This window comes from Macrobrachium nipponense, chromosome 31, assembly GCF_015104395.2.
Source record: "Macrobrachium nipponense isolate FS-2020 chromosome 31, ASM1510439v2, whole genome shotgun sequence".
NCBI lineage: Eukaryota > Metazoa > Arthropoda > Malacostraca > Decapoda > Palaemonidae > Macrobrachium > Macrobrachium nipponense.
Genome location: NC_061093.1, coordinates 45,891,807 through 45,911,544, shown reverse-complemented (window position 1 = coordinate 45,911,544; position 19,738 = coordinate 45,891,807). Strand labels below are relative to the sequence as shown.

Sequence of the window (19,738 nt, the reverse complement as noted above, 5' to 3'; positions counted from 1 at the left end):
ACTCTCTCTTATCTGATTCTAGGAAGAGAATATTCTGTGGATCAATGTCAGCATCTTTATTAGCCGCAAACTTCATGAAGTCCATAAAGTTAGGGTCTGGAGAGTTCCTGAGGAAGCGAACACAGTCCTCATTTGTACTGATTGTGATAGTTTGGGATTGGGGATCCGTTGAGGTCGGAGACCCAATTCCAAGAGAAGAGGATACCAGTTGCTCTTGGGCCAGTCCGGTGCAATCAGAGCTACTATCCCTTTGAAAGACCTTAGTTTGTCTAGGACTTTCAAGAGAAGATTCACTGGAGGAAAAACATAAATTCTCCTCCACTGATTCCAATCTAACGACAGGGCGTCCGTGGCATAAGCCAGAGGGTCCAGGTTGGGGGCCACATAGCAAGGGAGCTTGTGGTTCGCTTGTGAGGCGAAGAGATCCACCTGGAGACCTGGGACTCTCCGGCTTACCCACTGGAATGACCCGACGTCCAGAGACCACTCTGATTCCAGAGGAACTGACCGGGACAGAGCGTCTGCTATCACATTTCTTACTCCTGCCAGGTGAGTGGCAGACAGATGCCATTTGTGTTTGTTTGCTAATGCAAAGATGGCTATCATGACATGGTTCACATGTTTGGATTTGGACCCTCCTCTGTTGATGCAATGAACTACCACTGCACTGTCCAAAACTAGCCTTAGATGAGACTTCTTCGGGGAAGCAGTCTCTTCAGAGTAAGAAATACTGCCATTGCTTCCAACACGTTTATGTGGAGCTGGCGAAACTGAACTGACCAAGTCCCCTGAACTTGTTTGAACTGAGAGTATCCCCCCCACCCGGACAGGGATGCATCGTGTGAATGGTTAGCACTGGGAGGGGATATTGAAGGGGTACTTTCTTGGCTAAGTTCTTTACTTTTGACCAAGGCCGTAGTTGTTTGCGAAGGATCTGTGGAATTACTGACAACTTGTCTCGATATTTGGAGTTTGCTTTTGACCGCCAATTCGATTTATATCTTTCAGCCTTGCTTTCAGAAGGATATCTGTTACCGAAGCAAACTGAAGAGACCCTAGGATTCTCTCCTGGTTTCTTCTTGACGTTTGTTTGCATTTGAGGAATTGCCTGACAGACTTTGCTATTTCCTTCCGTTTGGCCACTGGAATTGATAGATTGTGGGAAGACAAATCCCATTGGATCCTAGCCACTGAAAAACGAGATTCCGGAGTAAGTCTGGATTTCGTTTTGTTATCTGGAACCCCAGATGTTCCAGAAAGTAAACTACCTTTTTGGTAGCTTCGAGACATTCCTCGACTGTTGGTGCCCAGATCAACCAATCGTCGAGGTATGCCGCTACCATGATTCCCTGAGCTCTCAATTGTTGTACAACCACTTCTGCTATCTTTGTGAATACCCTGGGGGCTACATTCAGACCGAAGGGCATCACTTTGAATGAGAATGTCTGATTCCCTAGCCTGAATCCTAGGAATGGGCGGAAGTGCCTGGCTATAGGGATATGATAGTATGCGTCTGTAAGATCGATGGAGCATGTGACGGCTCCACGCGGAAGTAAGGTCCTTACTTGCGAGAGGGTAAGCATCTTGAACTTGTCGCAGCGAATGAAAGAGTTAGCTTGACAAAAGTCTAAGATTACCCTTCTTTTTGTGAGCCTATTTTCTTTGGCACGCTGAATAAGCGCCCTTGAAATTTTAGATGTTTGACTCTCGCAATAGCTCCTTTCTGAAGGAGTTCTTCCGCGTAATCTATCAATTCCTTTGACGGTACCTGATGAAATGATTTGATTGGAGGGGGATCTTTGATCCAACTCCAGCCTAATCCTTTGGACACTATGCTCTGTGCCCAATTGCTGAACCCCCACCTGTGGCGGAAGAGGAACAGCCTCCCTCCTACCTGGGGAGAACCTCATTGCTGATGGGCGGGATGGCCACCACGCCCTCCTCTGAACTGTCTACTCCTCGTGCCCCTTCCTGCGCCACGCTGACGAAGAAAAGCTAACCTCTCGCCCTACCTCTCGGTTGAGAGTAGCCTTGAGCCTCATAAGCGGGGTTGAAGGCCGGCGAGATAGCGTAGGAAGTGGATGGTTGAGATTGCTGGGGCACCAGGAGGAAAGGTTGGTTCTGTTTAGAGGTGGAAGGTTGTCCCTGTTGGGCAACTGGGACTGCCTGCACATATTGCTGCTGTTGTTGGAGTTTTTTATAAGGCTGGAACCTCTTACCAGCCTTCTTTGGTTTCTTGCCAGCAGTGGGAACGGATTCCTGTTTCCTCTTGAGGAAATACCCCACCTAGCTCTAAGGCTCTGGTTGAGTCTAGCAGCTTCGTGATGGACCTCGTTCACTGCGGACTCTGGGAAGAGATCCGCTCCCCACATGCTTGCAGCCAAGAGTCTATTAGGTTCATGCCTGATTGTGCACTCTTGTAGGACATGCTTCCGGCAGTTCCTCCTAGCCTGGAAGAAGTCAAAAAGCGTCCGTCAGAACCGTCTGAAACTGAGATTTCGCCAGAATCTTGAACAGCGGTTCCGTAGAGTAGGAAGAGCAGCCATTTCTGTAATGATGAGGGAATTGAGGGACCTGCCAAACTAGTTCGCGCATCGAACTCTGCTTGGATTAGGGAATCCGGCAGCCTAGGTAACTTCTCACCGAACTGGTCCATGGCGCAGTCCGGCTTGAGTTTACCCAGCGTGAATGTAGCTGGCAGGTTTTCCCACAATTCTCCGAAGGCAGGGAAGAGAGGAGAAGTAGACTCCGCCTCCCTCAACTGTGGAATGGGCTCATCCTTGAGGACTGCCTGAAGAGACTTCTCCACCAATTTCGTGGCGAACGGAAGAGAGACCTCCTCTTCCGTCGCGAAAATAGTGAAGGGACTCTTATAGGCCTGGAGTTTAGTGTTAGTACACTCCCAGTCCTCAAGGCAGTGAACCCATTCCCGCTGGGCGTGATCTCTACTGTAAAGAACTGACTCCTTCGAGATTTTGTCTTCTCTCGTGAGAGCCGTTGGCGTCAGCCTAGCATACCCGATGAAAGGCTGCGACAGACCCGGAGGGTAGAACTCGAAGTCCTCAATCCTTCGAGTTCCACACTCGGGAATAGAAATCATCCCGTCCTTGAATGGAGCGTATGCAGCTACTCTCCATGGGTTCTCCATAGAGAAAGCTGGCAAGGAGTCATAAGGTGGAAGTTGAAGAATCCCCGTGCTAGATGCAGGGGAGACTGGGGGAGGAGCCTGAGCTAGCCCAGCTACTCGGTCCTCATTCTCTCTCATTCTATTAGAGAGATCCTGGATTGACTGTCCAGTTTGAGACAGACTGTTTGACAATTGGGCAAACATCTGCTCGAACCGCGTTCCCAGTGCAGAGATTTGGGAGCCTACTAGCACGCCCACCTGTTCCATCACCCCTGCTGAGACAGTAGAGGGATCACAGGTGCTGGTGCTTGCTACCCCTTCCGGCATAGCCGGAGTGGAAGCAGCGGAGGCGGGAGAAGGCGGAGACTCGTGGGGAGCACGAGACTTCTCCTTCGAAGCCTTGCTTCTGGAGCTCTTCGATTGGGAAGAGCTCGGCTTTGTCTTCACCGCATCGGCATAGGAAGTCGACGACTTCCTAGCCGAAGAAGACGAAGACGACTTCCTAGAAGTCGACTTAGACAAGGTCTTCGGTTCTCTCTTTCCCTTCTCCTTAGGAGGTACAGAGAGAGCGGGAGAGCGACTAGGGATCTCGGATCCCGCAAAGCCTTGGAAAGAAGCGGAAGAAGAGGGGACAGGAGAAGATCCAGGAGCGCCCAAGGAAGGACCTTGGGCGCCCGACATACCTACCTCAACCAACAAATCCTCCCCACCTACCGCCATGGGCTCTAGGTTAAGATCCAAGGGCAGCGACGTCCGGAACCGACTCCTGTGAGGCTACGACCCAAACGATTGCTGGAGTTCTTGCTGAATGGAGGCTATCAGTGGGGCAGCGGACAAGGGGTCGACGTAACCCGTCGACTTGCCCGCGGGGAAGATCTGGATGGCCAGCTTCCTATCCAAGATGTAGGGCTGGCCCTTGGCGGCGTTTTTTCCAAAGCCGCCCACCCACGCTTTCAGGGTGGCGAGGGCGACTTCCCTCACACCGCTAGCCTGAAAGAAAGGTGAGATTAGCTGCCAATTGTGGAACGGGGTTAACAAACTTATGACTAGAAGTTGTTAGTAAACATAAGTAAGTCTATAATGGACTTACCCCACTCCCAGCTGACCGACTACGTCGTAGCATATGGCGCAGGCTTCAGGGTGCCAGACGATCAACTCGTTGAACGACGTGGCACAAGGGGCGTGGGACCTGCACTCGTCATGTCCACAGGGGTCATAGAGCGTCGCATTACAGGCTGGGACCTGGCAGTTGGTAGCCTGTAAGTGAAAAAGTACATGAGTACCAAGTAAACACTTACAGCCTAACATATGCTCCGCTGGTGCCGGAGCGATAAGGTTAGATAGAACCAGAGCCCCGCCAAAATACGTGTGGTAACCAGGTTGGAAGATAGGCTATGGCTCCGCCGACGGCGGAAGCACAAGAATCAACCAACTAGGAGTGGTGGTAATGGAAACCACGACGGAAAATGGCGGGGATGGTGATAAAATAATAATAATAATAATACACAATTCATTGTAAAATATCTTATAATTAGGGTTTTTATCCTTAAAATAACAAAAATAAAACAACTTCTCTCCGCCCGTCTACTAGAAGAGTGCGTAGGTAAGGATAAGCTCCCTTCCGGTAGCGGGGGAGAGATATAAGGATATAGTAGGCAAGCAACCGACCACTCATAGAGCCCACCCTGCCCGCTAGCGGAGCCAGTAACCTATAACCAAAGGTGCCCCGGCTGCGACGGAAGGCTCCTTCGTATCGTAAGGGAGGTGGCTGAGCAACTGGGGAGGGGAGGAGGAAGGTCTCGGCGAAACACGGCGGGAGCGAGAAAAAAGGGGGGGAGGGATGGCCTACTCCTCCCCGCCTCACCCACGACCCGCAATGGGAGACCCGGGGGGGAGGGACCTCCGAGTGGTCGCCCTATACCCCCCGCTGAGGTGACCCCTGGACACCTCCGAAAGTGAGAGAGAAGGCGATGAGGTTGTCATAACAACCAAGGGGTCCCCCAGCTCCTCCCTATATCAGAAAGGGAGGGAAGGGGCAGGGTAAGGTGCTATGGAACACGTGACCGCAAGTGGCCTAGGCCGCGAGCAACACAACCGTGGTAGGGCCACGTGAACCAAGCTGTACCAATACATGGAACAAGCACCTAGGCTAGCCTAACACCCTAAATAAGAAAATAAAATTACATCAAAAGGTGGAAGAGACACTTTTAGTAAAAGAGAAAGAAGCCCAGGAGGAGGCAGACTGTTCCAAGAAACAGGAGCCTACTCGGAGCCAGCGATAGCCGATGTAGAGCAAGAGCCGGGATGCTGGGCCGGAAATAATAAGATAGCCCTAAATACCAAGCTAAGAGAATGGTAGGAGGGCTGAACTAGCTAAAACTTGATGTAAAACAATGAATGTGATAACGTAAGCCCATAAGTATAAGAAGTCCCAGTATGGAGGACCGGGAATTCTTACGAGACGGCATGGCCGCCACGAGACAACCGTGGAACCGTATATGACCTATTAAGAGGAAAATACTGGTACCCGGAAGATAAAACTATGGTAAAAAGTTACTTATGAGTTACTTAACTTAGCCGTGGCAATGGCAGAGCGTTCCATCGTAGAAATTTACGAATAAATCCAAAAAAGGCACGAGCACAAGAAAATGGCGACTTGTCGCTAGCGCTAAAATTTAAGGATGTCCGCTAGGGGCGCTGCTGTCCGTGGCGTCCTCTAGTAGTAGTAGTAGAGGCTGCATCGCCCGTTGGTATCAGCTCTCTCTTGGGGGGATTCTGACAGGAAGTTCTAATTGGTGTTTGGTTCGTGGTAGTGTTCCACACTCGCCCCTTTATCATACCGACACTTCTTTTTAAGAGTGAGCGAGTCAGTTTTACTGACATTTTCTTAATTTTGTTTTTCTCTGGTAATTTTAGGCTAATTTTACCTAGAAAGAATAATATTAAGGATACTTTCATAGGCCGACACGAGCTGAGCCCAGAAATTTGGTAGAGTCATTCTCTTCAGGAGAGAGCCTAGGTTCCCTTTAAGATTTGTTCACTAGGTAAGGAGCAGGATCACACAGTGCCACCCCATCCCACAGAGCGGTGCCCATGGTGGCATGTTCATAGCTCTCCTGCTTATTGCTGACTCAATTCTCATCTGGGTTTGGTGTTCACCCTTGCCTTCAGGCACTACTTCCCACCTAAGAAGTGTCTCCCCATATATTTAAAGCATAGTGTTGATACCCCCCATTGGAACAAATGCCTGATTTGTAAAGTAATTTGCATTTTTTCCAATGTATACAACCAGGACTCTCATATGCGAGGTAACATACCTCATCCATCGTGCTTTTGTTTCCTTGTTTTTATTTTTTACACCAGCTTTGTTGTCAAAAGTACAATGGGTAGCATCAGTTGGCGAGACTGGGCATCATCTATCTCCTGTCATCCCCCCTATGTATCCTCCTAGTTGGTCAGTACACAGCCAATCCAGCACATGCGTCAAAACATACTCCATATATAAATGGCTCGTTTGTATATCTAGGAGAAATTCAAATTTGGCATTTTTGAGATGATAGTTTTATGATTGAAGTATATTGTAAGATAACAGTTGTTGAGGATGATGGCTCTTTCCTTATTATTTATTTCTTTTTTCTTTTCTTTTTTTTTTACTATTTCAGCATGAGTGTTTATTTTTATATTTATACTATTAGGAGTGATGTTTTGTCTTGGAGAAAACTTGTAATGCATGGTTTTTTTGTTTAGATTAATTTGTAAGTACATACTTTTATTGTCAGTAACATTACAATCAATTTATGACATTGCCAACACTCCTGACTTGACCACGTTCCATTCTTACCAACTTGGTTAGTGAGAGAATCTGCCAATAAGTGAGAGGATGACAACTAATTTGAGTACAGTATTCCCCTGTATTCGTGGGGGATGGGTACCAGACCCCCCCCACCCCCAGGCAAAAAGTTGAAACCCGTATAAAAACACTTAAGCTTGGAATGCTGACTTAGCGGTCATCTCCATAAGAGTCACCTCCTAATGGGTTGTGTAAAAATGTCTATACCGAGGAAACATTGGAGGGAGCAACTTGAAAGACCTACTGGAACAAAGTTTATTGCCCTGTATGGAGACAAGAGAATTCGCTTGATTGAGAATGAAGTCAGCACGTCTTTGCCTCTTTCTTACGCCCAAGCAGGACTTGAATACCCGAAGAGAGTCTGAAGTGGTTGCCACATTCTCCCCAGCCAGGTTGTTATACCCACAAATGAGTTCAACAACCTCGCCATAGATTACCATAAAGTCTTGATTGTCCTCATCTTCTACCTCCTGGCCATGGGATCATAATCCAGCCTGTCAACTGACTCGGAGAAAGTCAAAACATCTTTATTCACCACTGGAACATAGGCTCGCTCAGGGCCTAGGACTTTCTTGGAAGCCTGAATAGCTGTAGAACGAGAAGGAATCTTGTCCTGATCCTGATTCAGTCTGAGAATAGGAGCAAGAACTATGATGAGGCGGAATGCTGTGGTTGGTTACACAACTGTGCAGAGCTCCTGTTACAAGAACAATGACTCGAGGGCGTGTGATCGAGAGTGCGGATCGTGGTCCCTTCTGAGAGAATGTGAGGGAGAATAACAACGGGGAGGAGATGGCTTTGGATGGTTACGCAATTATCCAGGGCTCTTGACCCACATTGAAGAGACGGTTGTGTGATTGAGGGCGAGGACTAAGAGATCTATGAGGAGAATGGTCCTGATCCCGAGAGCTTTCCTTCACAATTGAATTCTTGACGGGAGCCTGATCCCAAGAGCATTTCTTTATGGTTGACTTCTTGATAGGAGCTGTATTATCCTTCTTACAACCTTGGAAAACACTTGTGCCTTGAACAGGATGCGTAGGTGAAGATGAGATAACAGAAAACTGCAAAGAAGTCCTATCCATAGATGGTGATCTTAGAAGAGACTTCTCTGGACATATGTGAGGTTCATCGGCTGAGGTGGAAGACACATGGCCATATGCCTTGAAGGGAGCATGACTCTGCAAAGAAACAAGAAGGCTTGAAGCAGCACTAGATGAAGCGGGAACAGGTTTGACAGGGTTGTGTTGGATGAACAAGGATTACCTTTAGGAGGAGAGGAGCCAGTGAATCTTCTTGCTTGGAGGAGCTGTGAAGTCCCTCCTCCTCCATCCTCTGACAAGGATGAACGGAACAGATGACAAAGAGGAGGAGGAAGATGTAGATGAAGATGAGGAATCTCCCTTCCCCCAGGGAAAGAGCCGCCACCCCCCCCCCCCCCCCAAAAAAAAAGGGGGGGGGGGTCAAGGGCAGCAACATCAATTACAACATCTTTTAAACCCCCCCTCTCTAAAGATCTTCAGGTGAAGCAATAGAAAATGAGAGGGAGTAAAATCTGTTAGAGAAGAAGATGCAAAGACAGGAAATTGGTTGCATTTTGAGACCAGTAACCTTTAACATTGTAATGTGATAAAACATTTTTTTTAACCAATGAAATATTTTTTTTAACCAATCAGTCCATACAGAAGGATTTTTTCATTGAATATTTACCTAATAATCATAAAGAGGAAGTAAGGGAGGCAGTACCATGGAACATATTGTATGCGGATGATATTGTTCTGTGCGCAGAGAGCAGGGAAGATCTGGAAATGAAAGTGGAAAGATGGAGACCAGCACTAGAGGACAGAGGAATGAGAATAAGTATATCCAAGGCAGAATATGTGTGTACCACCAATGAGGGGGATGATAGAGAAAGTATTCAGCTTGGTGAAGAACAAATAGTTGATAAGTTTTAAGTATTTGGGATCCTTTGTTATGTGGAGGAAATATGGAAGAAGTAGTAAAACATCGGGTACAGGCAGGCTGGAACAATGGAGAGCAGCCTCTGGAGTTCTTTGTGACAAAAGAGTACTGCTGAGGTTAAAAGGAAAATTTCACAAGTCGGTGATAAGAACAGCAATGCTGTACGGTACGGAAACAGCAAGCATGAGAAAGACAGAGGAGAAGAAGATGGATGTGGATGCAATGAGAATGCTTAGGTGGATGTCTGGGGTGACAAGAGAGGATATGATCAGAAATGACTACATAGGGGGGTCAACTAAGGTGGTGGAAATATCCAAAGAAAGGAGATGGGAAACATACTATGGGGATGGAGGTTCAAGGAAGAAGAAGAGGGAGACCAAGAAAGAGATGGAAGGACTGTGCGAGAGGAGACTTGCATGAGAAGGGAATTGATGAGGCAGAAGCGCGGGATAGAAATAAGTGGAAAAGGCTCATCCGAAACGGCGGCCCCATATAAAAATGGGAACCAGCTGGGAAGAAGAAGAAGAAGAAGCATAAAGTGTCTGTAATTGTATACAATACTTTCATTCTTGATAATAGAAAGGTAGTATTACTAAATTATGATTAAGAAAGGTAGTATTACTAAACTATGATTAATAAAGGTAGTATTACTAAATTATGATTAAGAAAGGTAGTATTACTAAACTATGATTAGTTAATTTTAGTGCTAGGAAATAAGATTTAAATAGCCATGAATTCCTATGTTCACTTTTTTATAGTTTATTATTTTCAGGTGCTTTGAGTGATGTTAACTCCATATACAATGACCCTCACCAGTACGATGGTGATATGGATGACACAAGTATGTCTTCGCGTGCTTCTTCTAGAATTTTTGAATCAGATGCTATTATATCATTTGATCAGATTAATGCCTATTATGAATCAGAATATGATAATTACAGACCTAGTGCAATGGCATCAGATGGATTTGACACAGAACCTCTTTCTGATGTTGATCTTGATGGTATTGAAGGCATGAATCTGCAAAATATTAGATCAATGTCAGAAAGCATAACTAGAAACTTTGGTCAGCCTAGAAGTGAAACGGATGTTGATAGTGATGTATGATATTGGGTAAAGTCCTTAGTGGAAGACTACTGCATTGAAACTACTGTATAGACAAAAATACAACTCGGTACTATGTGAAGAAATGGAAGTATTTTTACTATGGCAACTAACTCCCCCTCATATATCTGTGGCACAGCCGCAATATCTCAAGTTTCATTCACGTGGTATTGTTCAAGAAAAGCACAATACATTTTGTAAATATTGTACTGTATATAAATATATATATAATATATATATATATATATCACTTGAAGAAGTGATTTTATGAAAATTTGTTTGAACAATGGCTTTTCAGTCGTTAACATTTGTGATAATAGTAAAGTTGAAATGCAAAGATTAAGGATTATATTATTCAATGAGCCTGAGGATTGTATTGTATGTTGGATGTTTCAAGTTACATTAGTGTGCCAGCAATGGCTTAAGGTTGTTAGAATATATGTTTAAATTGTGAACACATATAAATGTCTTGAGTGTGTATAAGTCTCAGTTTAGAGAAAGATTATAGAAATTTATTGTTACTTGTAACTTGAATTATATAAAGTTTGTTATAGATTGGAAAAAAGAGCAATATATTAAAAGGTAATCAATTGCTTAATAATGCACACATTCAACTCAAAACATTTTTTCATTATCTTGTTGATGGGGATCTTTCAAAGTCTTTGTTGCGATAATGCATTTAGGATATGCATATTTTACATATATACAAAACATCAGGTTCTTTGTTCATGAGTAAAACTGCATGTTTATACTGTATTATTGTGTAATAATATGTAACTTAGTCATGTTTTCTTTGAAATTGAATTTTTTCTTATTTCATATAGAAAAAATTAACAAGACAGTAGTAATGAGGTAATTGTGTGTCAAATTGTATTGGCTTCATAAACCATTATTAATCTTACAAACTAAAGTTATTTTGTTGCAAGTAATTTGTCTGAAAAAGTCACTCAGGTTTAACCTGGAAAACTATTTACTTTGGTAATTTTTATACTACTTGTGGACAAGAAAGATGATGGTATGGGCTGTTTCTTATCAAGATGACTATATTTTTTCATTAATAATAATCATCCCATTTGTTACACCTAATGTCAAATAAATAAAGTTTTTGTTGATTACTTCTATAGCTTAATTGAAATACACTGACTTCTACAAATCCTGAAATTTCTTTCTTAACTAGGCTTGAAATTATAGATTTAATAGGGAATATTTCAACTTCTCTATTCAATATTTTCAGTATGAGCAGCTAAAAATTTTACTGGAATTCTTCAAAAATAACTTTTACCTTTTGGTTTAGAAGTCATTAATAAAAAGTTCTTTATTTGCAAGGTATGTGTTAAATATGCCAGTATTTTTTTCTTTTTTTTTAGTTGCAGTTATGTAACAAACCAGTTTCTGTAATCTTGTAATAAAACTGACTAAGTTAAAGCAGTTGAGAGTAAAAATTATTTTTGTAGAGTGTTTAGTAAATCCTTTAGAAATGTTTTAATATTTTTAGACGGCTGTGATTAAAATTGGTAGTTCTTCACTTTATCTTTTATTGTATGATAAATGGCTATCTTATTCATAGGGGTGTTGCTGTCTGTTACTTTAAACATATGAAATATACTGTGACAAGTCAGTAACCTTTCATATTTATCACAAAGGTTGATTGATTGATTGATTTATGAAACTTAGGCTGTAGAGCCAAGCATTTGGGCACTTTCAGCTATTTACTGCTTAAGACAATGAGAAGTTGATAATGGTTGGACAACAATATAAAGATATCAACAAAATAAATTAAGTGAACTTCAAGGATCTAAATGTGAAACTGATAGAAAATACCAAATCTTTGCTAAGAAGTAATAAAGATGTTAGACATCAACATGGAAGCAAAGAAGTGGGAATGGAGGTGTGAAGTAAAAGACTAAAGAGTGAGGACAGCTAGAGTTCAAAGAAGCAATGCAAAATGCTTTAGTAATGCTTACACTCTACCATGAGTGGTGCATTGATAACATGATTTCCCAATTTGGGTTAATTACAGAAAACAATAACTAGACGCCTGGTGGTAAAATTGTTTGACCCCCTTCACCTTAGAATTCTACCATCACATGGTATACAGGTGAAAAGGGATTTTTACTGCAAATTACCAATTTCTTAATTTTCCCTCTCCTCATCAGAACTCATATTTGATATGTGGATGGGAGACCAATTTTTTTTTTTTTTATCCATGTGAATTGAGTTTAACAAACTTTATTAATCTCTGCAAATGCAAAAGAAAAACTTTTTAAATTATAAAAAAATTGAAAACCAGACAATCTAAAAACTCCAAAAATGGCTTTGTGAATGCTGGCAAGTACAGGCTGAGAGAGGTGTCTTAATATCATAACAGCTGGTTAGTGGCAAACAGTGTGTTCTTCATGTTATATATCACTTCTTCAATCTGGCAGCTGTTCAGATATGTCTGATTAAATTTCAATTATATATCAATTTCATAATTTTTGCTGCAGTCTACAACTGTTACTCTTAAGTATCCCCTATCAATCAGAGGCATGTTTTCTTTGGCCTAGTAACTTTGTGCATTGTTCTGCGCCTGCATTTTATGTATATTAGTGAACACAAATGTTGCTCTAAGAAAAAATTTAATTAATAATTTTAGAAATACAGCCCAAAGAAAAATCTGCAAATTGGTGAAAGTTCCCCAGTGGAAAAGTAAATATGTTACATGTTATGTTCCACAAAAATCTATGACTAAGTGGACCCCGGAAATGTGAAACGTGTGAAACCGTGGGGCCCACTGTACCCATTCTTATGAGTATCTAAGTTATGCAAAGCACAAGAATTAAATTCCACTCAAAGGAGGCTCAAATTTGTTTGCAGAAAACTGCTTCCTCTCAGAAAGTGTTGGTTGGAAGGTAAGCCAAGCATTTCTAATATTTGATTAGATCATCAAAACAAGATGACAGGAGTATACACAAGGTGTGAAACATACGTCAGTAACTTGCGTATAAATCACAATTTAAATCACAATTAGGTTCAAAACAAGTTAACGACCCAAATTAAGAAATATTTAGCAATTGTATGAAGCACCAACTACAATTAGAAATAAGTCACTGACATGTATTCAAACCTGTCTGAGATGTGTGGGAGATGAGTTGCTTTAAATATGCTTGTTTTACTGCAGTGTGGACAAACCCTTATAAAGACCACTGGATGTGAAGACTGTGCTTCTCAAACTTCTAACGAGGCCATCAAAACCAGATGATGCTGAAGCTCTTCTCAGGTGAAAATGCTCATGGGAGTCATTGGTTCTTTAGGCTGCTTCGTTCATTAGGGCCAATCCAAAAATTCAAACCAGTTGTTATGGCTGTCTAACAAAGGTCCAAAACTACTTGAATGAAAATTACCAAACTGTAGAAGACCTAAGCTTGCCAGCTGAAGGAATTTTAAAAATCAGAGATAAAGAAAGGAATTTTAAAAACAGAGATAAAGAAGAGTTATGAATTATGAAATTTAGGCAACGAAGCAATCTGCTATGACCCTTACAGCCATTAAGTGCTTAAGACTGAAAACTGACAAATTTTTAACCAATTTGTATTTTTCATAACTAACAAACCCTCGGTCTTAACATTAGGATAATACTAGCGCCAAGCTGGAAACTGGTAGAATTAAAATTAAACTTGTGAGATCCAGGGACTATTGGCATCTATACCAGGTCACGGTGCATGTAGTATCCAGAATGCCCTCGGCGTGGTTGAACAGTAATATCCCGTCCACACGGTCGAGCTATGCCCGATGAACTTTGCTTGATGTGTAATGAACCATCTACAGTTCCACAGGTTCTTTAATAAAAAAAAAAAAAACTGGAACTGGGGAGACTTGGAGTCCAAAGGCAAAACAAGGAGGAGAGAACAAAATAAATAGACAGAATACCTTATAACTAGTTCATTAAACTTATATCCTATACAAAGCAATTCACATATTTACAAGTGAGTCGAGGGTTCAGCCAAAACATAATCAAAATGAACAATACTGCCTTACAAAAATAACAGCCCAACAGCAGCATTGCATAAGCACAGCACAAAAGCAGTAGTTGACATATTCATAAAATAATTAAGCAGGTCAAACAAATTACCAGGGCCATACACTTGCCCAACATCACAAACTAATGTGAACACCCAGAGCCATATACTTGCTCAAAAGAATAATAAAGCATGTCATAAATAAATATGAAAACATCCAGAGCCATACATTTGCTCAGAACAATAGTAAACCAGCTCCGTACAAATTAACTGGGCCATACACTTGCCTCTCAAATAATGTTATGAAAAACGCCCAAATCCAGCAGTATAAATAATCAAATTATAATTTCTACTGATAAAGGATGAATCCCTCGATGAACTCAAACTGCATCCCAACCTCTGATGCACCAACCAGACGAACGTCACAACAGTCTTACTGCTGTCACATAGGGAATTCCACTGGTGACCAAGCTTCAGCCACCATCCATCCTTCATCAGAAGAATGCAACTGGTAGCAAACACTACTACTCCGAGCAAATACTCCAAACTGCTGAAGAACCAACTGGCGTTCTCTTCCTTGATGAGCAGTGGCCAATAGATAACCAGTACCTGCTACTTAAGTAAATGCTCCATGCTGCTAAAGCTGCCAGAACCTGACTTGCTACTGTGGTAAACCCAGTAGTGGGAAATGTCAGAACCTTATCCGCTGTTTCTCCGCTTCTGACATCACATCGAACAGAGTTTGGCGAGCAAAGCTTGACCATGTGGACGGGCCTTAAGAGAGAGAGAAACAGAAAACAAATGACATGAGATACAAGGATCTAATAACGAGACTTCCGGAAAAAACCAAGCTAGCAACTAAAGATGTAGTAGATAGTCTGGACAGCAAGATAGTGGAAAGGAAGTAGGAATAAAGGTAAAGTAAAAGGCTGTGAAGTGGGTGCAGGTAGGGGTTCAAAAGGGTAATGCCTAAGTGACCCGACAGTACTAACCTCACCTCCTACTGCAAATGATTCAAGAGATGCTCCTTCCAGTCAAAAGGCTATTCTTGTTAATTTTTTTACAATTCTTGATGCCGATGGAATGGAATATACTGTGAAATTTTGGTCAAAGGACAAACACTGGGATCTATTAGGTCATTCAGTACTGAAAGGGAAGTTGAGAGTAGAAAGCTTTTAAAAGTGTAACATGAGAAAAATCTCACAGTTGCACTATGAAACAAAAGAGAGGGTGCAAAGTAACATGAATGGAAGTACAGTGAAAGGAATGAAAGTGGTTGCAGCTAAAGGCCAAAGGGATGCTGCAAAAACCTTAATACCTACAGTGCACTGCATGAGGTGTACTGACAGCGCTACACCCCTAAGGTGTAAAATCTGCAATAAGTTGGTACCCCATCTAAAAATGCTTTTAACTGCCTATTTTAATAGTTCAAACACCAAATATACCTTAAACTTTCATCCTGAAACACTTTAATATAATTTCAAAGTAATCTTACAACATTACCCTTAAAAAATATACGGCTTACGACTACATGCAAAAAATCAAGTTCCCCTACATTCGGGCACGGCCATTTTCTCTCACAGTATTCAAGCTGTCCTATTATCTTTATACCGATAGGGGAAACATTGGCAATTCACAAGTAGAGTTAATTACTGTAACTAAACGTATTCAAATATGCATTAAAAAATACTTAATTGTAAATGCAATCAACTGTGATAAAATATTCTCTTGCATACTGTTGTCTTAATCATACAGTGCTTAAAATCAACTAAACTTGTAATACAAAATATATATATATATATATATATATATATATAATATATATATATATATATATATATATATATATATCCCCCTCAGTACTGAACATATCCTTTAATGAAATATGAAATACTGTATCATAAACAAAAATGCGAAACTATAACTCCATGAACTTCACGACACATACGAATGAGTGTGTGCATACATATGTGCATGTTACAATGATTTACTGATTCTCAAATATTAATTTTATAATGTAAACAGTAAAATATATTTTAAGAATTTATTTTATGTATAGGATCCATTTATCTATCATTTACCTAGAAAACTTGGGTCAGATTGTATTCAATTTTTTTCATTAACGATTACCACCTTCCCTTGTAATTTTCATTTATCGTTTATTTATTTAAACCGGTTTCCTTGTGATTTACTCTTATTTCACCATTGGAGTTGGTGCTTCTTACTCATCCGTACGTTATCACCCCCCCCCCCCCAAAAAAAAAAAAAAAAAAAAAAAAACTTTCCACTGGGTATCCCATAATTAATGACAGTGGGTAGTAAGGAAAACTTAAAAGAGCGGTTTGTGCAAGCAATAATGTGTACAAAAACCTAAGCTGAGCAGAAATTAATATCGAATACTATTGCCTGATACATATACGGATCATTAGGTAACAATGTTCATACTTTGGTCAATTCCAAACACTTCAGTTACGGGAATTCTATGTTAGAATACGCTTTATTGCCCTGTTGGAAATTTTTATGTAAAAACACCATTTCAGTAACGTACTCATCACCAGGATAATAAAAGAATTAATGCTGCAATTACAGAAGAGAAAGTCATGGGCAATGTGGAATTTTAGACCCGCAACCGTATCTGATACAGCTCTCACACGAATCTTCTTTTATCCGAGACATCCAATTGGCAGGCACACAACAAGAGGAAACAGTATCTGCCCTCAGGTCACTTCTAAAGGAGGAATATGGCGCAACAGCTATCCATGCAAGTGAATGCAACTTCTAACGAACTCCCAATAAAGGAATATAAGGAGCACAAATACGATGTGTATACGTTCGCATACCTTGTAACAATGAGACTACTCACTGACGCTGGGTTACATCAGCATAAAGATCTAGACAGGCGAAAGTGTAATAGGGCCGGGAATTAATCTCAATTTGCATCCGTTAGTCCAAAATAATACGGTTGAGGCAATATACTATAAATATTTTCCGCGTCCAACGACTAATGGTCGAGGAGTAAAGTTCATAAGTTTATTTAAATATTGGCCTCCGCGGTACGAGACTAGACTTTTAAGAATTTCTTGTATTAATACATTTTATTTCTTTTCAATATAGATTAACATTATTTGATAAAAATGAATTGGTGTATATCGCTGACCACAAATAAGTAGTTGCAGAACATAGTAAAATAAAAATTCTATATCCACTTTCAAAGGCCAAGTTTACATCGTTCGGAACGGGCCCAGCAGCTTTGGACCCTGACGGGTACACGACGGATTCTAGCGTGCAAAAGCCAATTAAAGACAGCCTGCAGTAATGCTGTTGGATGTTTTATTTCCTAATATGTGCATCGCAATCCTCACAGACTGATTTGCGTGAAAGCTGTGGTATGTGACGTCCATCGTAGGGTTTCCTGACATTACGCTTCCTTGTTCATAACTGGCATATCTCAGTCTTCGTGAGTCATTCGTCATATCTGGTAGCATGGACACAGAGGAAACAGCTTAGGGAATTTGTTTATATTACCAACGCGTTTTTGTTGTATGTTCACCGGCAACATCTCTAAATGCAGCGAAGTGACAGCGACCACATGTATATCGGAATGAACGTTAAACAATTATGAACTGGAATAATGAAGTAGTAGAAAGGCAATCGTTTAATTAATGGCAAGTGGAAATTTAAGAGCGTCTCTCATGACCGTTATATTTTCCTCCGTCAAGGAGACTAGACAAATTAAACGAAGCCCTACTTTATAAGGACTCCGAACAGAATAAAAAACAATAGCGACCTCAATAACACTTTCCTAAAAATCACGAATAGCTTGGTCATTTGTTCAAATTATAACGAAGAACTAAATATTACCGAGGAATGTTTACAACATCCACCAACTTGATAATTAACATTGCTGCTGGTGCTGTCAATCATTTACCGTTAAAGTCCGGAGAAAATATGAAATCAAAGAAAACGGCAGCACAACAAATGTAGATACGTTCATTTATTTAAAGTCACGCAACAACGACCTTCACTGACGAAAATATAGAGGACTACTGTTTTCATTCTGAAAAATGTTTGGGAGAAATATCCTCGCAAAATCATGTTCAAGCAATCCTCAAACATGTCAAGCCTTTGTGGCTTTGATATAGCATGATATTCTCTCTGCTATGGGCATGAATTCTGAAATAATATGGATTAAATGAAATAATACGGATTAAATTGAGCTGATTATTCCACATTAATTCCCCTTAATTCAAATACTTATTCCGCTGTCAACTTAATCAGGGCTTCATATCTCCACAACGGCAATGATACTATGTCGATCTGTGACCTACGGCTGATTTGGCCAAAATACGTTATTAAAAATACTATGGGTATGAATAATCTCGAAAGTGATAACATATATATTGCCAGTTAGACATTTTGAAACGTTACATATAAAAAAAAAAAATAAAAAATTACAGTGCAAAGTCAGTACGTTATAAATTATACAAAACTTCGCACTAAATTATAAAAAGCTTCCACAACTACTTTCCGTGGTAACAGCGCGCTCGGCTTCAACTTCAGTTGCAGCTTGGCTACTGATAATAACAACTCAGTATATACATTTATTGATTTAATATCAAATAACCTAGTGTAATAACAACAACGGTCATCTCTCTCTCTCTCTCTCTCTCTCTGTGACAATATTTAATACACATAAACCTGTGGATAACAATTATAGCACCAACTGATAACGAACTTCCTTGAGCGATATCCAGACAAATGAATATCTCCAAATTTCCTTCGTGGCCAAACATCGTGGTGCTCCCCCAACACATACATATAAATACATATGCACTATACACACACACACACACACACACACACCACACACACACACACACTATATATTATCTAATAGATATATATCATATATATATATATATAGAATATATATATATATATATACCCATTACCCTTTCTCCGTAAAACAAGCTGGAAATAATCAACACATGAGTACGTGAACTGAATATCGAATTTTGGCCCACGGCCAAGCGCTAGGACTTATGAGGTCATTCAGCGCTGAAAGGGGAATCGATATTCGAAAGATTTTAAAGGTGTAACAGGGGGAAACCCTCGCAGTTGCACTATGAAGCAGTCCAGGAGAGGGTGGAAAGTAAGATGGAAGAAAGAGAATATGAACGGAGGTACAGAATAAGGAATTAAAATGGCTGCAGCATAGGGGCCGAAGGGACGCTGCAAAGAACCTTAGATAATGTCTACAGTGCACCGCATGAGGTGCACTGAAAGCCCCAACTCGGGAAGTTGGGTAAAATTCGCTGGTATGTTAGTATGTTAGGCTTCAGAAGCATACCCGGGAAAACCCTCGGGGTACGGAGCACTTACAAGTTCCACGTACTTTTATTACCGTGGTTGGTCAGTCTATTGTCTTGCTATATATATATATATATATATATATATATATATATATATATATATATATATGTGTGTGTGTGTGTGTGTGTGTGTACACAATTATGCTGTGAGAATAGTAGAGCAATTAAATATAGTCCACGTCGTGCTTTATATTTTAATATGTTATATTCGTGAAGTGTGACAGAGGTAGGGCATCAATCGTAATAGTACGTATGTTTATGAGAGACATCACATTACACCACTATAGTGAGAAATTATAGTAGAGAATATATATTTATAAATATT

The 19,738-nt window shown here is 40.9% G+C and overlaps 1 protein-coding gene across 11 annotated transcripts in view; it reads left to right on the top strand.

The window, feature by feature from the left end:
- LOC135206942 (adenylate cyclase type 1-like) overlaps window positions 1-11,661 on the top strand; it is a 352,691-nt gene extending 341,030 nt beyond the window's left edge. For all 11 annotated transcript variants that reach the window (XM_064238463.1, XM_064238460.1, XM_064238457.1 and 8 more), the window contains one exon: window positions 9,712-11,661. In XM_064238463.1, the coding sequence (XP_064094533.1) occupies window positions 9,712-10,046 (335 nt within the window). In that variant the 3' untranslated portion in view covers window positions 10,047-11,661. The remainder of the gene's footprint in view (window positions 1-9,711) is intronic.
- The last annotated feature ends 8,077 nt before the right edge of the window (window positions 11,662-19,738 follow it).